Source organism: Lontra canadensis, unplaced genomic scaffold (genome assembly GCF_010015895.1).
Source record: "Lontra canadensis isolate GAN:19392208 unplaced genomic scaffold, GSC_riverotter_1.0 scaffold73, whole genome shotgun sequence".
NCBI lineage: Eukaryota > Metazoa > Chordata > Mammalia > Carnivora > Mustelidae > Lontra > Lontra canadensis.
The window spans coordinates 10,120,900-10,145,608 of NW_022631067.1; the positions used below are offsets into that span (position 1 = coordinate 10,120,900).

General features: G+C 43.8%; 1 protein-coding gene across 4 annotated transcripts in view; it reads left to right on the plus strand.

Moving 5' to 3' along the window:
* NALCN (sodium leak channel, non-selective) overlaps positions 1–24,709 on the plus strand; it is a 303,765-nt gene that overhangs the window by 243,660 nt on the left and 35,396 nt on the right. For 3 of the 4 annotated variants that reach the window (XM_032881089.1, XM_032881090.1, XM_032881091.1), the window contains 9 exons: positions 14,785–14,886; positions 15,307–15,376; positions 18,004–18,095; positions 18,183–18,305; positions 20,424–20,480; positions 20,715–20,835; positions 20,932–21,063; positions 22,029–22,196; positions 23,875–23,979. In XM_032881089.1, the coding sequence (XP_032736980.1) occupies positions 14,785–14,886; positions 15,307–15,376; positions 18,004–18,095; positions 18,183–18,305; positions 20,424–20,480; positions 20,715–20,835; positions 20,932–21,063; positions 22,029–22,196; positions 23,875–23,979 (970 nt within the window). Of the gene's footprint in view, positions 1–7,416; positions 7,504–14,784; positions 14,887–15,306; positions 15,377–18,003; positions 18,096–18,182; positions 18,306–20,423; positions 20,481–20,714; positions 20,836–20,931; positions 21,064–22,028; positions 22,197–23,874; positions 23,980–24,709 lie in introns of all 4 variants that reach the window. The other variant, XM_032881092.1, reaches the window with a different exon arrangement.

Consider the following 24,709-nt stretch of genomic DNA (forward strand, 5'->3'; position numbering starts at 1 on the left):
TCTCTAAAAACTAAACAAAATTAATCTTTAAAAAAGGATATACACACTTCAAATCGTGTTGTATACCTTATATCTACACGTTATTTGCCAGTTATCCTTCCGTGAAGCTGGGGGGGAAATGGCCTCTCCCATGACCATCTATGTTTTGAAAGGGAGACTCTGAAAGAAGGAGACAAGGAGGTGCAGTTTCCGTGCCTTCGTGGATGAAGACTGGATCTGCTTTGATATGGAAGAAAGGAAGTCAAGCAGAGACTTGTTTCAGTGCTCTGTCTCTCGTGATTTTCCAGAGTCTTGTCTTTTCATAGCCTTACTGTCCTTAGTTTCAGCAGAGGAGTCCTCCCCAGGGAGGCAGGAGGGCATTCTAGGAAGGTCTCCTTAGAGAAAGATAACCTCGGCTGAACCTTTTGAGCAAATATGTCCCAGGTGGGCGTGTATCCTGATGTGGGTGCAGGTGGAAGGAAGTCCCATAAACTTTAAATCCAGCGGGATGTGAGGAGGATATTACGAAATATCTGTGTCTTAGAAATAACTTTTTAAAAATAACAAATATTTGGAGGAAATAATAAAATAATATAAAACAAATCCCTGATCTAGGGTATCTAGAGACCTGGCTGTGTAAATAGGTAAATTATTTAAGTCCCCAGTTTTCTGAGAATTCAAAGATTGGAGGAGGTGATGGTCAGGGACCCCCTCGTTCTCACGTAAGCTACTGGACGTGGTGTCAGAAGGCCTGGACCAGCATCTGGCTCTGCTCCTCTCTAACCTTCAGCAACTTACTTACCTGCCTTTGCAGTGTAGACTGCCCCAGCTGGCTTCCTGAACAATCTGTTGACTAACAGTGAAATTTAATACTTATTATAGTAAGGGAGACCACCACCTGAGGTCTCTCAGTAATGTCTCACAAGGGATAGGTCAGGAGTAGGTATGTGTAAGGTTTTGGGTTTGGGTTGAAGTGTTTTTAGTGATTGAGATCGGGCAAAATTCTTCAGGTGAGAGTTTAGATCATTTCCCATTATATACAAACATCGAATCATTATGTTGTATAACTGAAGCTAGTACAGTGTTATTTGTCAATTATACCTCAATTAAAAAAAAAAAAAAAGAGTTTAGGACTCTCCGGGATACACAGGCAGCACATAGTTGTTGCAGTCAGGTAACCATTACTGTTCTGGGGGGACATCCCAGGGGCGGGGGCCCAGTAGCGGGGCCATCCCTTGGCCTCCCTGTGCCCCCAGTGCTTTCCACCTGCTCTGATTCCACAGTTCAGCTGTCACTTGTTCCAACGGAGTTTGCTCCGTTTTCCCCTTTCCTTCCTTTCTGCTGTCATCTTCTCTCCAGAAAACTTCTACTCGTCTCCTGAATTGCTAACCGTCTCCATGCATTACCTTTGAAAGTAAATTGGAAGATTTTTAGAAACAGCATTTAAAAAAAAAAAAAGTGGTTAGGATTGATGGACCGAGCTGGGCAGGCTCTTGGCCTGAGTATCAATTATTTTTAGGTGATTGGTTTGACCAGTTGAGTGATAAATTATCTAGAGGCAGGGGCTGGTCCGTGAGTCTGTAATTCAGATGAATGGATTTCCAGAAATTTCCTGAAGCTAAATTACTTATTGGTTCACAGCCTTAAATTCTTGGAAAGGAATTTCCTGGAATGAATAGCGCAGTCCTGGTGATGGGGAGGCCTGAGTTCTCAGGCCTGATAATTAAGCTGCGGGGCTGCCTGGAGTCTCAGTGCTCAGGGGAGCCGCATTTCCATTTGAAACAGGATCCACATTATTCCAGAAAAGTCTATGCTCTGTGCCTTTCCTATGAAGGGGAAATTCGAGCTTACAAAGGGAAAAGTCAGAGAGAAAGGGGCCGAGACTCAGAGGTGTTTGAGTCACTGGAGTCACCAATGACTTCTGCACATAATCATCTCTAATGTGATCATCTGTGTTCTTCCATGTAGAATCTTCCTAAAATGAATCCATGCTCGGAGACAGGGAAGTGAACTTCTCCACAGATCTGGGAACTCTCTGACAGAAACAGAAGTGGGGCTTTCTGACAGAACTCGAGGATGCCGTCACGGGCTTGTCCGTGGGGGGCTCACGTGGTGCAAACGGGCATCCGTGTTGTTTTTTCCGGGACTGATCTGGAGAGGACTGTAAGGAAGAGGGATGTTCCACCACCCAAACTGTAGAATCCGGGGTCCCTATTAAATTCCCTCTCGTTTTGACTTCGCCTGTACCAGTCAGCTCCACTCAAGAAAGCTTCCCTCGGAAGGCAGTGACCTTTTTACTTCATCAGGAGAAATTGAAACAAATGGCAGGGCACCTTTCACAGCCTCGCTGCCTCTGCTGAGCCCCCGCCCCTCAGAGCCCTGAAATGGAGCACAAATGAGTGGCCATTCCTGCTAGGCCCAATGCACGGCGGAATGTCAAAAATAATCAAGCATTTTACATGACCTGAGAAAATTCCGTCCTTGGCTATCAGTACCTCCTGGGTTAGGAAATATCTTTATGGCCTTTTTGAGTGATCGGTCTAGTATGGTATTTGCATTCTGATATTTGGATCTATGACAAAATTTCCCTTGCCGCACACTGGTATTAATAGTTTTTTAAAGTCTAAGGAATAGTCGTGGGGCACCTGGGTGGCTCAGTCGGTTAAACATCTGCCTTCGGCTCAGCTCATGATCTCAGGGTTCTGGGATCGAGCCCCACGTTGGGCTCCCTGCTCAGAGGGGAGCCTGCTTCTCGCTCTCGCTCTCCCTCTGTGCTTTCCCTCTCTCTCTCTCTTTCTCTCAAGTAAAGAAAATATTTATTAAAAAAAATAAAGTCTAAGGAATAACTGCTAGTTGAATGCTACTTACTACAAAAAATTAAATATAATTAATGACATGGAAGGGTTAGTTTCTCTCTAAGAGAATCATTTTCATTGACTAGAAATATAATTTATAGACTACTTAAATATAAATAAAATCAGAACGTATTTATTTATTAAGATATAGATTTTTAAATGACATTAGCTGGATTTTCTTCCTGAAAAGAAAGGACTCACTCTAGCATTTTCTGTGTGCCTGGCATTTTTCTAAGATACCGGACACATAGATTATTTCCTCAAGGAGCTCTTGTTTGCCCTGAGAACATATTTATGACACTAGTCAGGTGGGGGGAACTTCAGTAATACCTCTAGATCTCTGACCACAACCGTGACAAGAATATTCACATAGAGCATAGTCCTGGTTCCCTGCCTAAGCGACTTTAATAGTTAAAATCATCTACCTGAAATGTTTCATAAAGTGTTTTCTGCCTTCAACTTATATCCATTATGCCATGAAAATGCCTCTCCGACATGAAGATGGAGAGGAGGAGGGAAAGGGAGATGGGAAAAGAGTGAATGATGAGTATTTGCGAAGACATGATACTAAGGTCTTGGGCGTGTTGTCTCCGTCAGTCTGTGCAACACAGCTATGCAGGAGAATTCTGTTATTACCCCCATGTTATGCATGACAAAACGGAGTCTTAGGTAAGTACTTTCTCCCAAGAACCCATACCAGAAGTGATCTGGGGTATCACATCAATATCAACTATGACCTGATTTCCTAAATAGCCGTATTTTGTGTCCCCAACAACGTACGCAGCTCCGTTGTCCCATTTCCTGGAAACTGACGGCAAGCTCAACGCTGTGTTCCTTCATAACTGCTGGCTCACTGGGGCCTCACAGCAAACCCTGAAAGACAAGGAGTATTAGCTCTGTGTTAGAGAGGGAGAAATTAAGGCTCAGGAAGCTTAGGCGACTTGCCTAAAGCCACGCTGCCTGCAAGTCAGGGGAGCCAGGAGTCAAACCCTGGTCTAACTCCAAAATCCACGCATTCCCTCTGACTCTGCACATTTACAATGTAGAGGATCCCTCGCTCTAATCCCCTATATTGACAACCACTGAGCCCGTTGTGTTTCCGACACTCGTCGTTGCTTCCCAGGGTACACAGACAGGTTATGCATCATCAGAAATTGCCAGGTCAAGGGGAAATTAAGAGCTGAAATCGAGACCCCACTACACCTGCTTCGGCACACCCTCCTTCCCAGGCAGTGGCCCCTGTGGTGGGACCACGCGCCTCAAGGGGAGGGGCCTCTCTTTCCTATTTATCATCCTTGCGGTCTGGGGCGGCTTCAGTCTTTAGAACCATAACTCTCTCCAGTGTCTTCCCTTTCCCTCCATAAAACTTCCTGGGGTAGATGGGAGCTAGCCTTGAGTTATCTGGGGGTAATAGAAGTGCCTTCATGGAAGATCTTTTGCTGGATGCTTGTGGCAACCCGAACCCCAGACCCTGTTGGATAAGCCAGCTCAAGAAAGCTCATGTCCTGACTGAAACTGTGGCCTTTTTGACATGACCTACTAAAATCCCCTCGTTCCCGTTCAGGTCCAGAGTCCTATGGAGCGTGCTGTGTCAGTATGGTAGAAATGGAAAGAGGAAGGGTCTGCAGTCAGCCATGCTTGGCTTTGAATCCTCTGAGTAGTGGTTAAGTCCGTGCAAAGCCTCAGTCTCTGCACCTTGCAGGGGGCGCTGGAAACAGCCTCAAAGGAGTAAAGGAGCAGCGTGCTCGGGGCACTTAGTGGTTCAGTAGCCAGTCTGGGTTAGCGTCCTGGCTCCGCCACTGGGCTAGTCTTGCTAACATAAGGTGTCATCAGATCCTTTCATGGAGAGACTCCCAGACTAATAACACAGATTCATCAGCCACGGTTGGCATCGCTGACAGCCGGCTGAAAGTCCTGGGAATGGAGACCCAGGATCTTTGAAATGCCTGAAGTGCAACTGGGACATCCTTCTTTCTGCTAGAATGGGCCAGGGGGAGAAATGGTCCTATCCCGGAATTAGGAGACCTAGCCCAAGGGGCTGACACCACCAGCAAGAACAACCAGCCAAGAAGACACGAGGGCACGGTCTCAGGTGTTGGTAAAGGCGCGCCTGATTGATTTGGGCAGGAGGAAGAGCAATTGAGAGCAGGACAAGATCACTGGGTAGAAGGGGGCTGGTGATCAGGGCCCAAGGACCAGCTGGAAGAGAATCTCTACCTGCCGTCAGGGCACCGCTCACAGAGGGACAGTGACCGCTGTGACCGAGACGAGCATAGTGTTATCTTCTGCATGGGTGATGACTGCTTACCTGGAACACTTTGTGTGCTCTTGACTTTGGAGCTCTGTGACCTCTGAGTGGCTGAGGACTCAGCCGGGGGTGTTTTTTTATGGACTGTAGGCTGAAAGCAAGTGTTTTTGTCCCGTGGCCTCTTCCAGGTCCCTGTTCTCCCAGCTCTGCCTCCCCAGGGCTCAGGACAGATGAACGGACACTGGGTTCTTCCCTAGAATGTAAGCATCTAGGTCACATTCCTCTGGAAGACAGTTGAGCCTGATAGTGCAGAGACTGGGGAGATCGTGGAGTTTTCTAGAGGAAAGCTTGCAAATTAAACCCCTGGGATGCCCTCCAAGAGGCCACCTGCTCTCCCATGCACATCGTTAGCTGTAGGACAAGGGGAATTTGAAGAAAGGACAAACAGCCTCTTCATTCTTATTCCGTTCTTTCCCGTCTAGACCCAGAGATTCCAGTTCTCTGAAGCAGGACCAATTGTGTGGAAATCTAAGGCAGCTTAATAACGCCAAGTGTTAGCATCTTACCCTGGGTGCTCCTTCCCGTTTGACAAGTTCTCCTTTTCAAATTCTTGTTTCATCATGTAGCCTAGCAATTCAGCAGCTTTGGAGAAGGGCAAGTGTGTTCTCTGCAGCTCCTCATTCTGGCCACGACTAGCAAGACGCACTGGGCAAGGCTCAGAGGCCCTGAGCGCCTTGCAGCCTCTCACAGACCTTAGGCTTAGACTGGCTAACAGCTCAGTGGAATGTGCTCCAGAGGCAGGAGGGGTGGGAGGAGGAGGGGAAAGTGGGGGGGGGGGAGAGGAAAGGGGAGGGGAAAGGGGCCCCAGAAAGACCCTGCAGATGAGAGGAAGCAGATACCCCTAAAGCTGAGTTTGGGTCAGCCTCCTGATATAGCAGCAATTTTTTATGACAAACATTTGGCAAGAATTACCCGAGGTCTTCAAAAACCAGAGTACTGGGGATTAATATGCTCAGTATTAATAAAATAACAAATTATTAACATTTGATTTAGTAAAGATACTTGTTAACATGTGTAATGTATTTATAGATGTTCATAAATTGAATACCAATGATTAATGTTGAATATATTATCATCAAAACATTAACTATTAATCAAATATGTAATGAAATATTAGATATTATCATAAATATTTATCTGTGATTTTATTTAGGTCACCTAGTTGTTGGTTTCTCTTATTCCTGATATTTAAAAACTCTCGTAGGTTAAGTGAAGAACCATTTAGAGAAATAGAGATCAAGTAAATATGTGGAAATTAAGTGTACTCAGAGAGCAATGAGGAGATAAGAACTGTGGATGTAAGCATTTGTATAAAACATAAAAAGTGAAAATTTCCAAGAGGCAAAATAAAACTTCATTTAAGCAAAATGATTTTTTTTGGCTTTTTTAAAACCAAACTTTCTTTCCTTGAACTCTTCTTAAATTTTTTTACTGAGATGTAATTGATACATAGCATTACATTAATTTCAGGTATACAACCTAATTCGAGGGGATTTGTGTGTATTGTGAAATGCTCATCGCAATAAGTCTAGTTAACGTCTGTCATTGCACTTAGTAAGATGATGTATTCTAAACATGTTTTTTTAAGTCTTTCCTGATTTGTGGTAATCAAAGTATGTTACATTTCACTGAGATTATACATGACGCATACGTTATTACAACGTGATTGTAATGGAGCTATATGGATCAGGAGAGCTGCTATTAAATTTTACCTAACAGATGTAGCAAGATATTTGAACAGGGTTTTTCTTTTACTATTATGTCATTGGAGCATAAAGTAATAAGTAGTATAAGAAAATCCGTGCAGGTAGAAAAACTGGTTCCTACGGCTTGTGCAACATTGCAAATTTTCACTTTTGTTATAATAAAAAGTTCGGTCTTTGCATTGTAATTTATGTTTTTCTGAGTCAGATGGAGCATTACTGAATTTAAACCCCACTGTGGTGTGGGGTTTCAGACAGTCTAGTTCCTGAATTCTAATAGATGTGCTAAAGGCGGGGATTTTAAGCTGATTTTCTTTTTTCTTTATCATACCTACTTATGATAAGACAATAAGGCTTCCCTTATGTTTCAGTCTGCAGTGAGGTTCTGGTTGCCTGTGTAATTTACCTGTGTGCATATGACAACATTTTTATGAATAGCGCAAGATTGGAGAGAACAAATCGGATGTCACTTAATACTAGAGAGCCATATCCATTTACTCAGGACCAGGTTGATTCACAAAGGAGTGGGGTATTCACTACGATAAAAAATGCAGCTTTTTCCTCATCTCAGCAAGAGGCCATTACAGAGGAGCTCACCTATTAGCATCTGTGGCTGTGTCCCCTTTGGAGGATTTCATCGTCACTCTCCTAGCATCAGGTAAGAGCCCTTTTCCAGGAAATACTCATCACCCATTCTCTTACCCTGGTCTACGGCCGTAGTTTCACGTAATTACCACCAAAGGGCTATTTTCCTGTTTTCTGTTGATGTGATTACATTATATTAACCAACATTCGATAATACTTTGCGATGCGTACCCTTGTGGACCTCAAGATCTGAGTAAAATCCCTCAGATGTAACGCTCTGAGAAGTTACGCTGCAGTTCCTTTAGACGGTAATTATGTTTAATACCAGATGGTTTCAGGCAATCTAACTTTTCTATAATGAATGAAAATAATTTGAAGACTCATAGGCCTCTCTCTTTCATTACAGAATGTACAGGCTTTTCCCACACCCTTGTTCTGGAACATTAAGAAAGAAGATATGGAGAGAGAGAAGAAAGAAACAGAGGACCCCCTGCTAGTATTTCTATAAACAACTAGTGGTGTTTAAAGGCTAATAAAGCTCCAAAGAACTCTCTTATAACCATAATCTTTGGGCCAATTTTAAAATATTTTAGATGGAGGAACGTCAAGAAAAATAGAGACAATTTCTTAAGACATGATTCTCTTCCCTCAACCTCCATAAAAGATTATATATATATATATATATGGCTGTCATATAAGGGGTAATTGAAATTCCAAAGCACAAAGGCAATGCAGAGAGAGGGGGTAAAAAAAAAAAAAAAGAATCAATCTTTCATATGTTTTTTTCAAAGGCTTGGCAAGAAACCAGGGGTAATATTTTTGCAACTGGGAATGTGTGTTTGTTGAAGAATATTCCCACATTTGAATCATCATCAGGGGTCCTAGTCTTGTTTTACTTTCAAAGGTAGAGAGGGTATAACATTAACCCCAACTGGGAAAAGGAAAATGCCTCACTGTAATTCTCCTCTAGGGAGCAGGAATAAAAGGATTACATATGCCTGCATCATGGAGAATTTCCTCACTCAGACAAGACAAAAGACTTCATTATTTTTCACCAGACACTTGAAGCTTTGTGCCTCCCTATACCAGAAGACAGGCAGAGCAATTTTTTCTATTAAACCACTAGACGGGGTTTCTAAGAAACTTGCCCTTGTGAAGAGATATGGACAAGACAGTGAAGACCTGATACGATTACTTTGTGGTCCACCCCCTAAGAAAAGCCAGACTTCGCCTGAAGTTCGTGGTGTGTGTTTTCAGTATGATCGGCTTCGCTTTCTCTCTAGGCAACAAATAAATGAATGTTTTCATGCTGAAAATCTATTTCTTTTATCTTCGGGTGAGGCCGAAAAACATCTAAATTCTAATAAAAAATTTAAAGTGGCAAAATATAACTTAATTGAATATTCAAATACTTTTCCTTCTGACTAGGTCTGTCACTGAGTAACTTTGATGACATGTACATCTCTCTTCTTATTGGTAAAGTTATAAAAGTCTCAAACTCCTTACTTACATTTCAGCGCTGTAGTAGATTTCGTGTGAAGATACGGTTCACAGAGACCACGCTCCCGGTGACAGATCAGACCCGCCTCTTAAGAGATTGAAATGAACTCAGTTCTGCCTCATATTGACTTGTAGGTTCCCCTTAACAGTGTCACATAGAATATAAAGATTTATAAATTTTCGGCTTGTGAGAAGCACTGTCTGATTTTTTTTCATTCCTGTCTCAGGGCCTCCTTTCTTATGGGCGTGCAGACTGTTGCTTGTGGAGCCTAGTATTCTAACTGGAGATAAAATTAAAGTTCACTTTCCCTTTCAAAAGCATTTTTCAAACACATGCTGTGCTGTTTGTGATTATTGCCTTGTTTCATACGTGTGAAGTATCGAGACGTTAAAATATTGGATCTTCACAAAATTTCAAGGTTCATTCATTTCACAAATATTTATTGAGCACCTACTGTGTGCAAGGTGAACTGACAGGTGAGCAACAGTGATGATAACTGTATTAGTTACCAACTATTGTGTAACAAGTTGTGATTGAAACAATGGAGATTAATCTCAAAGTCTCCGTGGGGAACTGGGGTGTGGCTTAGCTGGGTCTCTCACAGGCAGCAGGCATTTACCACTTGCTCCAGAGGAATCCCCTTCCTCGCTCACTCTCCCATTCTTAATAAGGTTTAGCTCCCCTAAGCAGTTAATGTTTCGGTTCCTTCCTCTCGCACATTTAGCAGATGGCCACTCTCGTTCCTTAAGAAGTGGATCTTTCCATTTTACATCTGTAGAACGTAGTCCTCTACCCTCTGTAGGAAGATTTTTTTTAAAGGTTTTATTTATTTATTTGACAGAGAGAGATCACAAGTAGGCAGAGAGGCAGGAAGAGAGGGTGGTGGGGGGAAGCAGGCTCCCCGCTGAGCAGAGAGTGGGATGTGGGGCTCGATCCCAGGACCCTGAGATCATGACCTGAGGCGAAGGCAGAGGCTTAACCGACTGAGCCACCCAGGTGCTCCTGTAGAATGATTTAATACCAGCTGTGACCTGGGACACCACGGCAGCCTGCTTCGGCTGAGCCAGCAAGTGAGGGGCAAGGGACAATGGGGAAGATGAAATGCGTCTTTTGTGACTTACCGCATCCTGATTGCCTTATACTTGTTAAGAGCAAGTCAGTAAGTCCTACCCACGTTCTTGCCTTACGCCAGAGCATGAAAACCAGGAGGCAGGATCGTTGGGGGCCACCTGAGAAACACCTGCGCGGGACATTGCAGGAGTTGATTGAGAGATCACGTGCTCGCGATAATACCACAGCATGTTTATTGAGGACGGATGTGTGGAGACGGGTGAAAAGGCTCGGCGCTAGTCCATATCACTGTTGATCAGGGGCAGAGCAGAAGACTTACCTTCCCATATGACCCTCTGTCACACTCGCTTTTCTGTCCTCCAGCCCCATAGAACGTTTTAATACCAATCATGATATGGGACAAGATAGAAAGGTAAATAACAGCCACTAAAATGTAGACGAAGTGTCGGTGTTTCCAAAGACCGGTGCATTCATAATCATAGCTGGTCCTCCCGGCTCCCTGCGAGGTTGGCGGAAAGGGTGGTGGTGGTCTCCGTTTTACACGGAGGACACGGAGCCTCGGGGAATGCCTGTCCCCCGCCTGAGGTGCCAGGACCAGCCAGAGGCGAGATCGGAACTGCATGGTTCTAAACATCATGTGTTCTCAAGACAGGCGTCCAGTCGAAGGAGAACTTTCTGTCTGAGCTCTGCTGCCAGGTGTGAAAGTTCTAACTTACTGTGTTGCCTGGACCTTGAAACTAGCAAGTTCCAGATGCAGGCCCCCTCCTCCCTCAGCCTCCTTATACCTGCACCTGTCTGCTTCGTGCTCCCTCCTTCTCTCCATCACTCTGCCCGGGAGAGTGCCAGCCACTGCTCCTCCTGGGAACGCAAGGATGAGTGCTCAGACCCTCCCTAAACAGCTCTTGAGGGAGGTGACCAGTGATGACAAAACGCCATGAGCATTAATAACTTGCTGCAGGAGCATGGGACATAAAGCATTTTCCTATGCTTTCGCATGAGTGAATATTCATTTCTCCCTTCCTATTCCTTCTCAGAACCCATTTATATCAAAGTTTGTAATTATATTACTCATGTCAGAAATACTATTTGGTATTCGCCATTTGGATTACAGTGTATGCTTGTGTGTAATGCAATTGTATTTCCTCGTAAAAATAATAAAGCAGGCGCTTACCATACTTTTGTGTGAACCTTGGCACCTTGTATTAGAAAATGTATAACCTCTTAGTGGAATCCAGTAGTGCGAGATTGAAGTGAATAATTTTCTACTAAGCCTGTTATTTTCCAAAATAGCAAAATATTTTATGTTATCAAAGAACGTGACAGTGGCTTATGTATAAGGCTGTTTTGCTTCTGCGGAAGCATCCTGATGTGGCCTTTTTCTGTACCTGCTTCAACGTCCAGGTGTCCTCAGGGCGGAAGTGTTATGTAGCTTTTTTCCTCACTCCCTGCCTGCCCCCTCCTACCCCAGGTTTATGTCCTGCCGTCCGAGTTCCTCCCTCCATCTGTAGGAAACCCGTTTTTAGCAGCTGGTACTTTTGCATAATGTAATTAGATGTTCCCCATATGTTTTCTTTTAGACAGATTTATGTATCTGTAGAAGAGTTGTATCTTCTGTGCCATTACCTGTTGTTTCTGTGGGGAAGCTGTTACAGATAAAGAGCTGGTTTTTAACTCTAATGGATGTGGTACCCAGAACAGGATTTTGAGTTTTGAGTTTAGTAAGATCCACCACTGTCCTTAGTAGAGGAAAAAAGCCTTGAGGAGCCTCCAAATGAACTCTGTGTCATGTGCCCCCACTCGCCCCGACCCCTGCAAACTGCCTTCACCCAAATGTTTATTTAGCAATTTGCTAGATGAATGTAGCCCCTAGTTTACCACTAAGAAGCTCTAGCATTTCCCAATGAATTTCCCACTTCAAAAACCACTAGATGCTCAAAGGAAAGAGTGAGATATCAGAGCGTTTGGTCTAAGAGACTCCACAAGAGTTGAGCTGCCCATGAAGATGGAGACCGTTGTTGACCTTTGTCTTGGCACAGATGTGGGGGCAGCCCTGGGGTGTGGGGCTGGAACAGGGGCTCAGAGATAGTTGCACTGAGCCAGAGGCACCAAAGGGGACCTCAGAACGCCAAGGGAAGAGGGCTGCATCTGCCTGATTTCACTCTGCTCAGGTTACCTGGGGACCTTTGCAGTTCCGGGAAAAGAGGTGGTGGGAGAGCAGCTTCTGCTCACGAGAAGGCAAAGCTCTGGCAGGGTCCCCGCAGCGAGGAAATGGAAACCACGAAGGTGTATGCTTGACTCGAACGCAACTCTGAAGCCACCTGTTACACGACTTAGCTGGCCCAAGTTACTGAGCATTTTGTTCTTTTGCTCATCATTTCCGGTTTTGAAATTGTACTAACAAACACTGTTACATACTCAGAGGAAAGAGATCGGAAGAGGAAATGAGAGCCAGTGGTGTTCTATATCCTGCCCATCGGAGTGGTTGTCTCAGTCTGATTCAACACACGATTTCTGCTGGCAGGGTACAGCTAAAATCCAACCTCCCCCCGCCCCCCAACCCCGGTCAACCTGACCTTCTCATCCAGAGAACAAAGATCCACATGTCACAGCACAGCTGAAACTCCAGCCCATTTTACTGTCATGTTCTGAATTCTCTAGCCCCCGGTGGGAAAGAAAGAGCTAGTCTTGAGCCAAAGAGGAAAGGAGCTGCTCTCTGCACTGCAGCCATGTTGCTGGTGGAGGGATGGAAGGGATGCCCTTGGGCGTGGACTCTTTCCAACAGCGGCTGCACCTCCCACCATGGACACCTTCCTGTCTCGCTGGGTCAGAGAACGGAGTCTCAGCAGGCTCCACAGAGCCACCCCAGGGGACATGGGTGTGTTGCGTTGACGTGGATGTTGGGACACCCATGAGGTTCTGGAGTCCGAAGATGCGTCCTAACTCTTCCCCAGCGAGAATGCCCGTGCATGCTCAGACTGGGCTGTGGGGCACGTCACGCAGTCCTGTGTCATAGGCAACTTGGGGCCAGTGTCATCTCTCCACGCCAAACAGAGCAGGGATGGACAGGTCGAACGCGTATACTGCATTCAAGTTGCATGTGTTTTGTAGGTAAGCCCTAAGGGCTCAGCTACTTTGGCCGGGGGGATTCTTAGGACAAAAAATAAAGGTTACTAAGACCATGGCTAAAGGTTAAGTCCTGACGTTTACACAAATGGCAAGATCTGTAGGTCTGTGGCAAGACAACATAGCTTTCCAAATAGATGTTCTCCGGTTGCTTCGTCGTTTCCAGCCCTTGGTCCGAAGAACAGTTCTCAGTTTATGTACATTGTTCGAGATGGTGCTAAAGCTTGGGGAGCTCAGCCTGACTTACAAATGCGTCTTCCTGCAGGACACCGTCCTGGTCCTGAAAATAAGCCCATTCTCTGTCTCTCAGTGCCATAAATCCTCGTCGTTCGGTAAAATTTTGACTTTGGATTCTACATAGAAATGCTCCGTGGTGCTTATTAAACCAAGGAGAGTGATGTGGTGAGGATGGCTTCCTGAAACGCATTTACATTCATTGAATTTGCATGATTTTCATAGGTATTTGCCTTGATTATCTTCATTGGCATCAGAGGTATTTTTAACTACTCGAATATACACGTGCTATCGTAAGAGTGGCTTGCAAGTGTGCTAGAGAGAGACATGGTTCTTTTTCTTGAAAATCTTCACTCTGAGACAGACGATGATAATCTAATTCAAAGGCAATCTAGAAATGTATTTTAGGAAGCATAAGTATGAAAATTTCATGTAATGTAATGACAAAAGTCATGTGTTCAGGTGTTGAACAAACACGGCATCATAAAATTTGCGTAACATAAGACCCTGATACTTTAAGTCTGTGAGTTTTCTTTGAGATCAGGGTCTGGTCCTCACTTTACCAATCAGAAAACTGAGCCCAAAGATCACTCACCTAGTCAGTGGTAGTGTCACCTGTGGGACACAGGTCTCTGAGCCTCTGTATTATTTTCTCTCCACTTGACTACTACATCAAGGGAATTGCTGTCGTTTCCAGATGGAGCTTTCTGGAAGAGGAATTTTGTTTTCTCTTCCAATCATTCACATCCCAGGTGTTGAGTCACCCAGTTATCTTCCCTCATTAACAAATCTGAAACTATACCAGCCCAGGTATGGTTTCAAGGGGGCATGTTTTTTAAAGTCTTCAGAGTTCCGTGGTTTGCAAAGAAAGAGGTAACCGGTCACCTGTAAGCCACGGACTTTAGACTGAGGTTTCCTAGGTATTAATCTCAGCTTTCATTACCTCTCTCTGTCAGTCACTTTTGCCTCCGGTTTTATGTTTTCCTACTTCCCTGGAGTTCTGCAGAATCTCCTTGGGACATAGACTCTGCATCCCAGGGGCCTGGGTGGACAAATCCTTCCCCAAAGAGTTGTTCTTAGAAACCCCCTTGTCGAAATTCAAAACCAACATCATGCCTACCTATGATGAGGCTTTTGGGACCCTGATGGGAGCTGTCCCCTGGAATGAGGGGAGGCAGGTCATGGCGGATGGGAGCTTTCTATCTCCTGGCCCTGCCATGTAGCTGTGGTGGTTCTGCTTGGTAAGTGTTCTTGACACCGAGCCTCAAGTCCATTTTCCTTCATGGTCATGTGTCATTTGCTGTGTTTTGCCTTATCATTGGTGTTTCCTTAAAAATAATAAGAGTAATGAGCAGTTATGTATTATTCATCCCAAATGTACAGATCACGCATTTATCTTGGGCTCCTTTTTTTTTTCCCCCCTAGAGCCTGCACTCGACAACGCATGCTGAGTGGATCATTTGAGGGGCAGCCTGCAAAGGAAAGGTCAATTCTCAGTGTGCAGCATCATATCCGCCAGGAGCGCAGGTAAATACACCAGGAGACAAAGCTGCAGAGAAAACAAGGAAAGGAGTTTTGCAGGAAATGGTCTCTGTGAACCACCCCGGTTGGCAGACAGGCGTGCAGGAGGAACTTTGTTCTATTTGCTGATGGCAACAATGAAACCCACAATCCGATTCAAAGAGTCAAAAAAAAAAAAAAATCTTTCAAAAACCTTTTCCTTGGTGATGGTCAGATTCTTACTTTTAAGATCAGAAGGGAAAATTCTGCAATTTGTGAGATGAGCTCAAAGGCATTTGAATAAACGAAAGCTTTCACTGCAAAAAGAAATAATAAGCATTTGTGATGGTATTGGAAATTTACTTTATTTTGTTCTTAAAACGGCCATGGCTCAAAAGTCAAAATTTGGTCTTGGATGTATTGACCAGCTGGTTGTGGTTGTTTTAGGTCACTGAGACACGGATCCAACAGCCAGAGGATCAGCAGGGGGAAATCTCTCGAAACCCTGACTCAAGATGTAAGTTCTCAGCAATGCTTTGGAGTTGGGAAGCATGATTATGAAAATGTATTTAAATTACAGTTTAGAACATTCTAGCACCTGGGACCTTCTGTCACATTGACCTGTCTCCGTAAGAATTTATATCAGAGGGAATCAGGAAACTCAGGAATCAAACAGAATGGCCAGTACCAAAGAGTGACCATTAACTGTTCAAAAATACAGACATCCCACAAAACATATCTTCATTAAGATAGTAACCCAAAAGTGACGTGTCACTTGCCTTTGACTGACATTAAAGGTATGTAAAGTATTTTATAGAATTGATTTGTATCATAACTTTAAACCTTTACTAAAATTTCAAAATATTCTGGAATCTAGTTCCAGTGTCTATAACTTCAGGGCTTTACCTACTAGGAAATGCAATCTTATTTCTAGAAGAATTTTTCTTTCAAAGACTGAATACTAGTTCCCAAGAATTTCTTTGCTTTTAGACTCTAGGTCATCTGTTGATTTATTAATGAACTAAAAAAAAAAAATTATCAAGTATTTATTATGTGCCAGACCCTGTTTGAAGTGAGGAGAAGCAGTGGGGAAACAAGACAAAATCTTCTGCCTTCCAGGAAGTTATATCCCAGTAAAAGAGACAAAGACTAAGCAAGGAAACAAATACATAATCATTTCTGGAAGTGTTTTTTTACTTATTTTCCATCATACCTTCACTGCTGTGACAGTTTTGCTCTGCATTATAAAGAAAAATAAAATGATGTGAAGAAATCAAAGGTGTAGATTTGGGGGCAGAGAATGTTCGAGAAGATCGTCAGTGTTCAGGCCTCTGTATTATTAGACCAGATACATGAACAAAGAGAAGAAGCAAGCCTCATGAAAACCCAGGGGAACCCACAGAGGCAGAAGTCTAACCTCTGGGTTAGACTCACCAGCAGCTGTATCATGCCGAGATTTCTAAGAGACTTGCAAAGCACATATCAAATAATTATCACTGGTGATGCCCTCATTAAAATATAGGTCTTAAGTAGAGTCTAGCTACACTGGCTAAGGAAGCCGAGTCCTGAATGTTCAGAGCCACGGATGGCATTGGAGAAAGGAGGTCTCACAAGGGAAAGGCAGCAAGCCTTAGGGTTTTTTGGGTTTTGTTTGTCTTTTCACCACTTTGCCTGTCCTTTCTTCAGTCTCTGGAGTTTCCAGAATAATCCAACTGCTTTCAATTGGTAGAAACTGTTAAAGTAGATTCTTGTAAGTATTCCAAGCACAACTGACAACAGGTGATGAGAACACCTGGTATCATCATCACCCACTTTGCAAGGTTCTAACTGGTGTGCACATCTGTTAACACCATGATTTTTAAGCCAGAGTTCTGCCTGGTATGATCTGCCATGTTGTTTACATAGAATTGTGATCAGATCCAACGTAGAGCCCATGTACACATAACCTGGGGGCCAGGAATGTTTCATGGAGAAAACTTCAAGAAGAAAATTCAGAGAGGAAACACTAGTTCAAAGCACTTTCCTTCAGTGTGATTCCCTAGAAATAAGTAGTCTGAAGAGCCAAACTAGAACGTGGCTTTGAAAATATATATTTAAATATACATGGCAAATGGTCCTACCTGCATAGTCTCAATTCCAGAGGCTTAGTTCTTCTTCAAAGATTTTTTCTTCTATTTATTACACAGACATGTAAAGAAAACAAATCCCCCACCTCCTCCATAGCAAGAGATGATGAGACTCTGCTAATTTCCTACAAAATAACTCTGGATGTCTTTTCCTGCATAACAGAAGCAATGTAAAATAGAGAGCTTTACCTATCTCACCCATTCCCAATGATAGAAGATACAGATAAGGAAATCTAAGGCATACTTGCGACAGTATCTGTCAGGTTATTTGAGCAATGGCTGTCCATGTCCCAGGCAGTGAGAACCAGAGCTGGGGTCCTGCATGATCAGGCCCCCTCCCAGCCCTCTGACCTCAATGTCTCCTACCCTGGTATTTGCCCTCTTGACTCTACCCATGGGGTGTCTTGGCTGTTCCATGGACACACAGCTGTTCCCTGCACATGAGGACCCACCCCTCCTCTGGAAAAGCACATTTCTGCCATTGCCCCATGGCCTGTAGATCCTTCTCTCATCTTCGCTCAAATAACAGCTTCTTATTGAGGCCTGCTGTGACTAGCCAAACATGGAACCTTCTAGCACTCTCTGTCCCCTTTGCTTTTTCTTTTATTCTTTTTTTTTTTTTTTTTACCATGGTCCTAAACATCTTCTATCTACATCGGTCATATTGTCATTCAGTTTTTATCTGCCTCCCCTGACTAGATCATCAGCCCCACAAGAGCTGGATTTTATCCTTTCTTTTTGCTTTTTTGCCACATCCCCAGCACTACAACGGTGCCTGGCACATAATTGGTCCTCAATAAATATTTTTATTGGAAAAAAAGATACCCTTTCGAAGGAAAAAATACCCTTGCTAAGATGACTGTGATCATTAAAAATACATATATTATGATAAAGATATTTATTTACTACCTTACATTAATAAATAAAGATATTTATTTCAGCTTTTCTAAAAACAATCTTTCTGGGCCTTCAAAAAAAACCTTCCACTTTGATGTGCCCCCTTTTATTGTATTTCTAGCATTCCAATACAGTGAGATATAGAAACGCACAACGAGAAGACAGTGAAATCAAGATGATCCAGGAAAAAAAGGAACAAGCAGAAATGAAAAGGTACAGGGCGCTACAGTCTTCCTGGGCTCTTGCTCTGGAATGCCAGCCTTTCCCTCAGCCTTCCTGTCTGTGGATTTCCCCTTCTAGGAAAGTGCAGGAAGAGGAGCTGAGAGAGAATCACCCCTACTTCGACAAGCCGCTGTTCATCGTTGGACGGGAGCACAGGTTCAGAAACTTCTGCCGGGTGGTGGTCCGGGCACGCTTCAACGCGTGAGTACATCCACTTCAGCCGGGTGTTGAACCTGCGTCGTACAAACAGCAGGGGTGTTGTCACACCAGGAAGAAGGAAACATGTAATCCTAATGGGGTCATGAGATAAACCGTGGGCTAATTAACCATGCTGCTCCTCTTGGCCCAGGGGCCGACCCAGTGGAAAACAAATGAAGGTTGCAAGTCATTAACATTTATATAAAACTCACGTTTATAAAACACCGAACAGTCATTTTTATGTGCCGATTTTAACAGCCACCCAGTATGTTTCTGTTGGTGTTACCAACTCCGCATTTTGTTTCGGAAATTCTGAACCAAGAGTGGACGGAATGACATAGGGAAGGTCATTGCCCACACCTTCTTTCAGACTTGTAGTTTCTTCGTGGTGAAAATACCTTGATTGGATTATTCTGGAATAATGTAAAATACAATGATGTAAAATAGAAGTAAAGTTGACTAGTGCTTCCATTACCAATTGTTATGAGAAGACAGCCCACTGGCCGGTGTCTCTGTCCCTGCCCACATGGAAGAGCTGTGTTATGAGGCCATCAGTGACCAGGAGGACACTGCATTTGTGACAACGCAAGGCAATGTCAGCAGGCAACCAGTGGGTGAAATAGAATTTTTGTCCTGCTTAACTTTTGTAAATATCCTGAAGACCTTAAGAGTCTTGGAGGAAGGGTGAAAGCTTTCCATCTAAATAGTTAGGTCTTCCCCAAGGCCATTATTAGCAGCGTATCATAATCACTGTATGTTATGGGCTGAACAGTGTGTGTCCCCCTGCCCCCAAAAATCACATACTGAAACCTTAACCCCTAGTACCTCAGAATGTGACTTTACTTGGAAATAGCCTCTTAAAGAGGTAATTAAATTAAAATGAGGTGATTAAGGTGGGCCCTAATCCAGTATGACTGTTGTCCTTATAAGAGAGGGACATTTGGACACAGACACTTACAGAGGGGAGACAACGTGAGGACATAGGGAGAAGACAGCCATCTACAAAGCAAGGAGGGAGACCTAGAACATGTCCTTCCCCCACGGCCCCCAGGAGGAACCAACCCTGCCCACACCTTCTGTTCAGACTTCTTGCCTCCAGAACTGAGAAAAAAATGTTTCTATTGTTTCGCTACTTGCTCTGTGCTACTTTGTTACAACAGCTCTAGGAAACTAATACAGTGTGGTGATATTCCAGGACTGAGGACACCTCAGGAACCATCTGGTGTCATTTGTATCCCCCTCCTCCAACAGAGGAGGACACTTAGGTCAGCAGTGGTTAAGGGCTTGGCGCAGGGACATGAGCTAGCTCATGACTCCCTCTGACTGGCTGTCTAGTGTTCCCTCAGATGTTCTAGCAAGACCCTCACCATGTAAAGCACCTGAGTCATAGTGATTCAAACTTCCCTGAGTTTTCACACAGTAAAGAAAGAAGCTGGTAGTTGAGAGTTGATTTGATCCTTTCCTCAAGTGAGTGTTTCATCTGTAATTAGCCTGTCGGCTGCCTCCACGCTAACACCTAACTGCTAATTCTCCACTTCATTTAGTGTGGACCTACTCCCTTTTGTCACCTCCGCAGCTGACGTGGACTGAGGGAGACTCTCTTGTGCTTGGGAGCACACACACACAGACCGCCACGGGCTCCCTGAAAGTGAAGCTTAGAACTGGGGCCCCAAGAAATTCCACATAAATCACTCCACAAGATCACGGTTAAAAGCAGGGGGAAAGCTCAATTTAATTTCTGGAGATTTACTTGAACAATCCTGAACTTTTTTCAAGAACTTTTTGAGGAAAGTTCTTGAAAGGCTAAGGCAGAGATTTTAACAGAGTGTTTTTAAATGGAAATCAAAGTTTTGTCACAACCATGTCAGAAACTGTTGACTGGATTCATGAATTCCCAAATCAAGTATTTTGAGAAATTTTAAACTTTACTCTCACAAACATCAAATTCTGATTTTTCTGTCATCTCATGTTCTCTGCCTTGGAAAGTCACACAGTTCCTGGAAATGTAATTATACAGAGGATATGAAAGAGATTTGAGGTAGATGAGATGTTTATAATACCGTACTGCCAAGTGAGAGCACACCTGCTATGTTGCCCAAGTTTCTGCGCGTTCTCTTACAGATCTAAAACAGATCCCGTCACAGGAGCCGTGAAGAATACCAAGTACCATCAGCTTTAGTAAGCATCACAAAGCCTGTTTTCCATGCGCTTTTGAAAGTTCCATGTACTATTTTATGCTGCATAAAAATGTAAAGATTCTTGTTATTTTCTTGCCATATCGTGCTAGGAAATAGACAATGGGGGATTTCGAAATTAATTCCAGTCACATGTATAGAATCACTGAAGGGTTTTCTGGGACCTGCATGGCCTTCCCTGAAGCGCCCCTTCCTCGTTGTGTTTGGTCTTTGGCAGTGATTTACTGGGATTGGTGACTTACCTGGACTGGGTCATGATCATCGTGACCATCTGTTCCTGCATTTCCATGATGTTTGAGTCCCCCTTTCGAAGAGTCATGCACGCCCCGACGTTGCAGGTACGGCTGCCACATCTCAGCCCATAGCTCAGCAGAAAACTCGGGGCTGCGGGTTTTTCCCTTCTTGGTGACCCGGCTGCGTCCTGCCCATTTCAGATTGCTGAGTACGTGTTTGTGATATTCATGAGCATCGAGCTGAATCTGAAGATTATGGCAGATGGCCTCTTTTTCACTCCAACTGCTGTCATCAGGGACTTTGGTGGAGTCATGGACATATTTATATATCTTGTAAGTCTCCGCTTATTTCCTAAATGTAAGATGTGTGGCTCTGAAAACTCTCCTGCCTTTTTCAGTACAAGAGAAAGATAGGCGAGTTCCAAAGGTTTAGATGTGATTACTGAGTAGTCTACCACTGGCAAGTGAAGGGCACTCAAGTAAAAATCTAAATGAGAAACATTCAAAATTTCCATGGATATGGTCACATACATCAATCACATTCTTGCACACATAAGATGTACATTAATAAGTCCTACGACAGAAATCTCATTTGCACCCCATGATCCTGTGGGACGAGAACAAACAAGCACACAGACAAACCTCCCTCTCTCATACAATTGATTGATGAGCTCCTCATTGCCAAAAGCAACCAAACATGGGAGGGATTGGACCTTTCTTTCAATTCCAGTATACGAAATACCTGACTAGACCAGGTGACCATTCAAGTCTTCAGTTAAACTAAATTGGGAAACCGGAGGAAGGAACTCAAAGAAATTTCATTTATTCCCTATGTCCAAGAAGGCATAAAGTCAATGTCTTTTCCAACAGAACAAGGAGGATTGTGACCACTGACATGCAGTATCTTTAGATCGTCCATAAAATAGTGAGAATCAGGTCAAGCATGAGGGTTGGTATCCATGATCAAAGGAATTTCAACCTGCATTTTGAGTGTGTAAGTTAAAATAAGGAGCAGAGTGCACTGGGGGTACACACACACACACACACACACACACAGTATGGTCACCCCTATGTCATGCCTGCGAACAGCTAACGACTTTCCTTGGGCGCCACTAGCAGGTGCAGATTGGGTTCCGAGCTCAGAGTTCAGAATTAAGAGATCGAATACATACCCAGTGAATGCTTGTCCTGTGGGCCATATGGAATCTCTCGCTCAAGGCCAGTTGTATGCACTTGGTTCTCAGTGTAGAGCGCGAAGGATAAATTGTATAAACTCTAGGAATTTTTCCCCTCACTAGGTGAGCTTGATATTTCTCTGCTGGATGCCCCAAAACGTGCCTGCCGAATCGGGAGCTCAGCTTCTAATGGTTCTCCGGTGCCTGAGACCTCTGCGGATATTCAAACTCGTGCCCCAGATGAGGAAAGTGGTTCGAGAACTTTTCAGCGGCTTCAAGGAAATTTTCTTGGTACGTGACGCTTGCCCGCTGCTTCCGGTTCACACATCCCGGGTCTGGAATGAAACTAAGGAGGGGGCACAGGGAGTCTGGCTGGCGGAGGGCTAAGTCTGCAGTGTTTATCGCCCGAGGACTGTAAAGGCACTGACGAAACACAGCACACACTCGGAACTTGACCCATGCATGCTCTGACTCGTTGGTACATCTAATTCAATGAACATTTTTAGTGAAACTATGATGAAAGGAAGAATACAAAAGGTCATACTTGCTAACACTTCCATTCCTAACTCGCGACCCTAATTTTTATTCTGGGTTGCAGTTTCCTTATCTAGAAATTAAAGATAAGACTCCACACCATCTACTTCACAAATAGTAGCCGTTAAGCCATTTGGGCTCCTTATTTTATTTTGCATGTCCCCAGTTTCTTACGGCATAGATTTTGCCTCTGATCTTTGGAGTGTTAACATAAAATGACTTAAAAAAAAATGTAACATATAGGTATACCTCACTTTAAGTAGCCTCAGGATACAGGAATGAATACTTGAAAATGGAGAGAAAACATTCTTTTTAGTTGGGCAACCCTGATTGAGGGTCTTCCAAGAGCAATGCTGCAGAAAAAAAAACGATGAGTTGGAAGCTCGTTGCTCCCAATCATTACAGAAGGATCCGTGCCTTACAAAGGAGTGATCAAAGGATTCTTTTTATTATTGATGAGTTCTGCTCGTGCATGGAAAACGTGAATTAATTTACATAAGTTTATTTTACATCTTGCTTTCTAAAGACGCACCTAGGGGGAGAGAACAGCTGTGGTTACAGTTGATTCTAGGGTATTTTAAAGACGGGTTGTGAGGTTTCCATAGGTACAGAGTCGCTAATATTTTTTAAAGACATATTTGAAATCCCACATTTTCTTTGTGCTAAAACCACAACACAGTGGCTTTTCACCCAGCTGGGACTGAAGGAAAAAAGGGTATTACCTGATATGCATGCATCTTGGAGCCGTGATAGAATTTAGCAAAGAATCTATTTGTTCTTTTCTCCTGATGATGTTTCTGTGTGATTTTAGTATATTTAAGGTGTATGTTTAGATGATTTGATTCACCCGCGGCCCAGATCAGTGGTTTTGTTCAGTGTTTTCCCCTTTGCCCCTTTCCTCTGCTGAGACCAAGACACCGTCCAGCAGAGGGAGCACCAGTCAATTAACAGACTTGCTTTTCAGGACCCAATGATCTCCCTCCTCTTGATGCCCTCACTGCTCACAAGAAAGCCAGACACTGTCTCTCTCTAATTTATGTTCTGCTGATAGAGACAGGAATCCATTTGGAGAAAATCGGGGAAAATCTAATTATTCAAACACTTTTCTTCGGTTTCATTACAGTGTCGATTCCAAAATCAGAAAAACCCAAGTCATATCAAAAATATTTTCTTACCTGAAAAAAAAAAATATTTTCTTACATGAAAGTCACATGTTTTTATTCCAAAATCCAAAAACTATTGTTAGTTCCCTCCTTTTAACATTCCAGCTGGGATAATTGTTAACGACCCGATGTGGAAAAGTTAGACGATACCCTGAATAGACCAAGGGTTTCATACTATGTTCTCTGAAAAGTCATGTCCCTATCCCTGCTCAGATCAAGCCTACTCTTGAATTCTTACCCAGAGATATGACATCTCACCAATTATTTTTCAGGTCTCCATCCTTTTGTTGACATTAATGCTAGTTTTTGCAAGCTTTGGAGTTCAGCTTTTTGCGGGAAAACTGGCCAAGTGCAATGATCCCAACATTATTAGAAGGGTAAGATACTGCTTTCTGTCTTTTGGGATTTAAATTGAGGTCATTCGCCACCTCTCGGGCAGTACATGCTGAGGCTACTTTGAGGACCCCTCATGAAACTGAGAATTCTCTTCCTGCCAACTCCTGCCTAAAGCGGGCACTGTGTCTCTTTTGGCTAGCACAGGTTTGTGGGATTAAAAGCACACCCCAGATTATTCTGCTCTCTCCTGCTATTCTGGTGTGAGCCTCTGTTGACGCCTGTGGCAACACCCACCCAAGATTCCAGATGCTTGTAGCTGTGAGTCTCAGACACTCTCCCTTTGGGTCTCCCCTAACTAAATTCTGCCTCTGTTGTGCCAGAAGACTCATATCAGCAAACGGCCCTGCAGAAAGGACAAGAGGCAAAGTCTGACTGTCATACACTGTTCAATGCTTCTCTGCTCCAGCTTTCTCTCCACTGGGAAGTCCAGAATCTTCCCCAGTAGGACAGCTATCAAAGACCCAAGCTTGACCCCTTCTGCCACTTCCCCTTGCTTTATCTTTGTTCAGTCAGTGTTAGTAAGAGGAAGCAGCTTTCTGGACAAGCCCAGTGTTTCAGTAGCTGAAAGTAATGAAATAAGCATGTTGCGTCTTGGGTCAGATGGACAGCTCTCCTCCAAAGGTCCTCTCGGAGACCCAAGTTCCTTTTGTCTTCCTTCTTTGTCTACCCTTGGCTGTCTTTGGAGTCTTCTCCATTTAGCTGGCAGATAGG